We start from the raw sequence: 3,640 nt of genomic DNA, 5'->3' as shown, positions 1-3,640 counted from the left end.
TGTGGCCAGTATTTCTAGTTACCCCAATGGATGCCCTGGTAAACATCATTTCCCCTATTTCTTGCTGAACCCACCCCTCTCCCCGATGAGTTTGTAGGCGGCCACTAGATCACCTCTCAACCTCCTGTTGCAGACGCTGAAGAGGTTCAGGTCTCCCAATCGGTCCACATAGGGTTTTTTATGTAGGCCTTTAACCAGATGAGTGGCCCTCCTCTGAACCCTCTCTAGGCCATCCACATCCCTCCTGAAGTGCGGTGCCCAAAACTGGACGCAGTACTCCAACTGTGGCCTGACCAATGCCACCCTAGAAAGGATGTAGTTAGCTTTACTTATTACCTCACACCGGTGACTCGTTCATTTTGGAGTCAACTACAACTCCGAGATCCCTGTCTATGCCAGTATTTACTAAGGATCCCTAAGAACAACAATCTTGCAGTTAGGTTACTGCCCCTATCATGTGAAACAATTGCTGGAAAGGGTAGTGATTTTCTCAATAGTCTCCACAGCCATCCCTGCTGTGATGGATGACTGTGTGTAAAAATTATAACACACTACTCTAAATTATTTCCTTTCGCCGAGTATATTTACATAAATTATTCCAGGGACTTTTTATAACTATATCCAAGTATATAGGAATCCTGCAATGCAGAAAAGTATGGCCATGTTATGGATGGAGAACTGATGCAATTACAGCTCAAAGTCGGATTGTTAGTTTTATAGCAGAGCTGACCTCTTGGGTCCAAGTACAGTGCCTAATTACAGAACCATCACACTGCCTCACAAGGCAGTTAACCACCTGACTCAAAAATACCATTCTTTTTTACTAACATGATAATAGTGTTCCTTCATCCCAGTTCTCTCTCAGCAATATCTATGTTGTGGATTAACAAAACTCATCAAAATGCTGAGCAACACTTCAAGGGGCTAAAAAGTCAAACAGAATCCTAACCCAGTCCCTGTTCGAACCTTACTAAAGCTCAATAGATAATATTTAGATGAGGAACTGTTTTCATGTACAGAAATTGGAAGGTGATGACAGTCTGAGAACCTTCTCTGACAGATCTGTTGACAGTTAAATTGCTGATACTATCTTCAGTCCTATTACAAAGCTTTTACCTTTTCTCTGCTGGTCTAACAGATGCATCTGGCACGTTGTACTAATTACTGCAGTATTAATCCATTTAAAACAAAGCAGCATCAGAGCCCACCTGACACATGAGAGAGTCAGAAGCACTCTACTGGATGCTCCAGAAAAAAATTACATTAATTTGGGGATTACATTTTGCAACATCCTTATAGACTTAAACTGCATAAAGTTCTGAAAGTAAGTTCTTAAGCAAAATGTAGTTTGTAAAAAAGAGATTACTACTGGGAGTAAATTAATTAGATATAGGGTACAGAATTTACTTTGCCTTCAGAGTCTCTCCATGCCCAAGCCATGCAGCTTCTTCATCCAGCTGGAGCTCTCGAAGGACCCGGCTGGGTTTGTAGGCTGCATTGATCAATAAAGTGAGAACCTGTAAATGGAAATGAATGAAGAGGGGTGAAAAAAACCAATTAGGTTATAAGTACAGCAACTCCGTATTAAAATGCTAGGTTAGAATAGCAGATTACTTGTATTCATCTGCATCAAACGTTCAGCATATATTCAGTCACAATGGGATTATAGAAACATTATAACTGCCAACCTGAAGAAAAACATATCAAGTACAGACAGAAAATGGAGGCATGCCAAGCCTTAAAAACTAACTACTGAGAGGTTACTGATTCTAGCAGATCTCAGCTTTTCTTGCAGCTTCAGTAGTCTTCCCTCATATCACCTAATTTAACTGCAGAGTAGATACTGCAAAGCTCATACAACTAATGTTGCTAATGCCAGCAACATTTTACTGCTGGAATATGTAACGCATCTTTGAGCTTTCCCTCTAGAGACTGAGTGACACTCAAAGGGCTGCCTCATGTACTCCATGACTGCTTGTGTCCATAACTTTGATAAATGTAAGCAGTTTAATCTGGATTCTGGACTGCTGCAAAATCCATGCCCAACCTCTTCTGAAACACTAGGCTTTTTATTATGGAAATAACATAGTGACATTCCAATCAAAAAATTAACAAAAGAATGGCCCCTGACACACATTATCTTTAATACGTGATTAACATGTTAAATCGGCCTCTAAATAGTAATTTAGCCATACATGCAAGTTAATTTAAGGCGCGATAATACAGTAAATGAGCCACAAAGTTATTCGACATAAAATGAATAACAACTTTGTGGCTGGTGTGTCACACCTTAAATTGAACATGTAGCCTCATTTTAAAGAGGTATCAGTGTACAGGAAGCCCAGCACTGGGTTGCTGCAGTTCAATGCCAGGACCTTCATGCACTGAGAGCTGTATAAACTCCATGCAGCACCTAGCTAGACAGCACACGGGGACCACTGCATTGGACCATAGCCCTGTGCTGGGCTCTCCCTATGTTGCATAGCATACAGGATTTAAGTAATACCAGGCTGCCACTGCCTGATGCTAGGCTACCCAGTTGCAGGATGCTATCAAGCCCCATGTGCTGCCCAGGTGAGCAGCACATAGGGCTCATCCAGCACTTTGCACATGGGGAACCTGGCACTGGGCTGCCACAGCCTGATATTGGGTTCCTCATTGGGGAGGGGGAGGAGCTATCAACGCCTGTGTCCTACTCGTCTGGGCTGCACATAGGGCTTATACAACTCCCAGTGCACAGACAGCCTAGCATCAGATTGCGGCAGTTTGGTGCTAGGCTCCCAGTGTGCTGAGCTGACTGGCAGCTGGGGTCAGGGACCATTTTGGTTCCTGGTCCTGACTGACAGTCAGCTGATTTGCTTCATCTTGCTGGGCTCTTGATTTGGGCCCCCTGCACCAAAAGTAAGGTGTCATCCCCAATCTCAAAATCACACACCCTGCCATACATGTGTGGCATGATCGTTTGGATTGAGGATTAGGTGCCATCACATCTTTAAAGTGAATGTCTCTTGGGGCCAGTAATACAACAGAGGCACCTTCTACAATCTGTGGTTTCCTCAAAGGGCATGTACACATGCACATTTGGAGCCATTTCTAAAAGGGAATGTTTCAAAAGTACTGTTGCATTCTAATAGTTACATGTGGGCTAACTAGGAACAGTGAAAATGTAGCACAACCATCCTAACTGTAACACTGAATGAAACAGTTGCTGATGTCATATGCTTCAGATGATGGCAAGTAACTTTTCTGCTACCCCAATAATGCTACCTGGTCAACTGGGCAATATACTGAACAACTCCCAAAAGCTCACTGTAAACTATTTCACATGAAGTGCACAATCTGATTATCTACCATGCAAATTTATTGATATTCATAATTTATGCAATTATAAAAATAAACCAACAATATTTAAACAATGGCCTAATCTTTCATTAACCAGAGTAAAAAAAAATGTATACATTCACATACATATATCTATAGATATATATTATTCTATCAAAAGCATAAATAAGTTAGGCATGCAAAACAGTGGTCATCTATATAAGGATTAGGGCTGTACAAAACGGCACCGTTCAATTTCAATTTCAGGTTCGAGGTTTTGATGGAAGAGTGTTTCGTTTCAAATTTAATTTTGATTCAA

At 41.5% G+C, this 3,640-nt stretch overlaps 1 protein-coding gene across 7 annotated transcripts in view; it reads right to left on the bottom strand.

Annotated features, from left to right (window-relative positions):
* SFMBT1 (Scm-like with four mbt domains 1) overlaps nt 1–3,640 on the bottom strand; it is a 171,483-nt gene that overhangs the window by 41,258 nt on the left and 126,585 nt on the right. For all 7 annotated transcript variants that reach the window (XM_019505201.1, XM_019505207.1, XM_019505204.1 and 4 more), the window contains one exon: nt 1,408–1,517. In XM_019505201.1, coding sequence (XP_019360746.1) covers nt 1,408–1,517 — 110 coding nt within the window. The remainder of the gene's footprint in view (nt 1–1,407; nt 1,518–3,640) is intronic.

Source organism: Gavialis gangeticus, unplaced genomic scaffold, assembly GCF_001723915.1.
Source record: "Gavialis gangeticus isolate Ggan-Ray unplaced genomic scaffold, GavGan_comp1, whole genome shotgun sequence".
Lineage (NCBI taxonomy): Eukaryota > Metazoa > Chordata > Crocodylia > Gavialidae > Gavialis > Gavialis gangeticus.
Note: the sequence above shows the minus strand (reverse complement) of the source record. Positions and strands in the feature narration are given on the sequence as shown.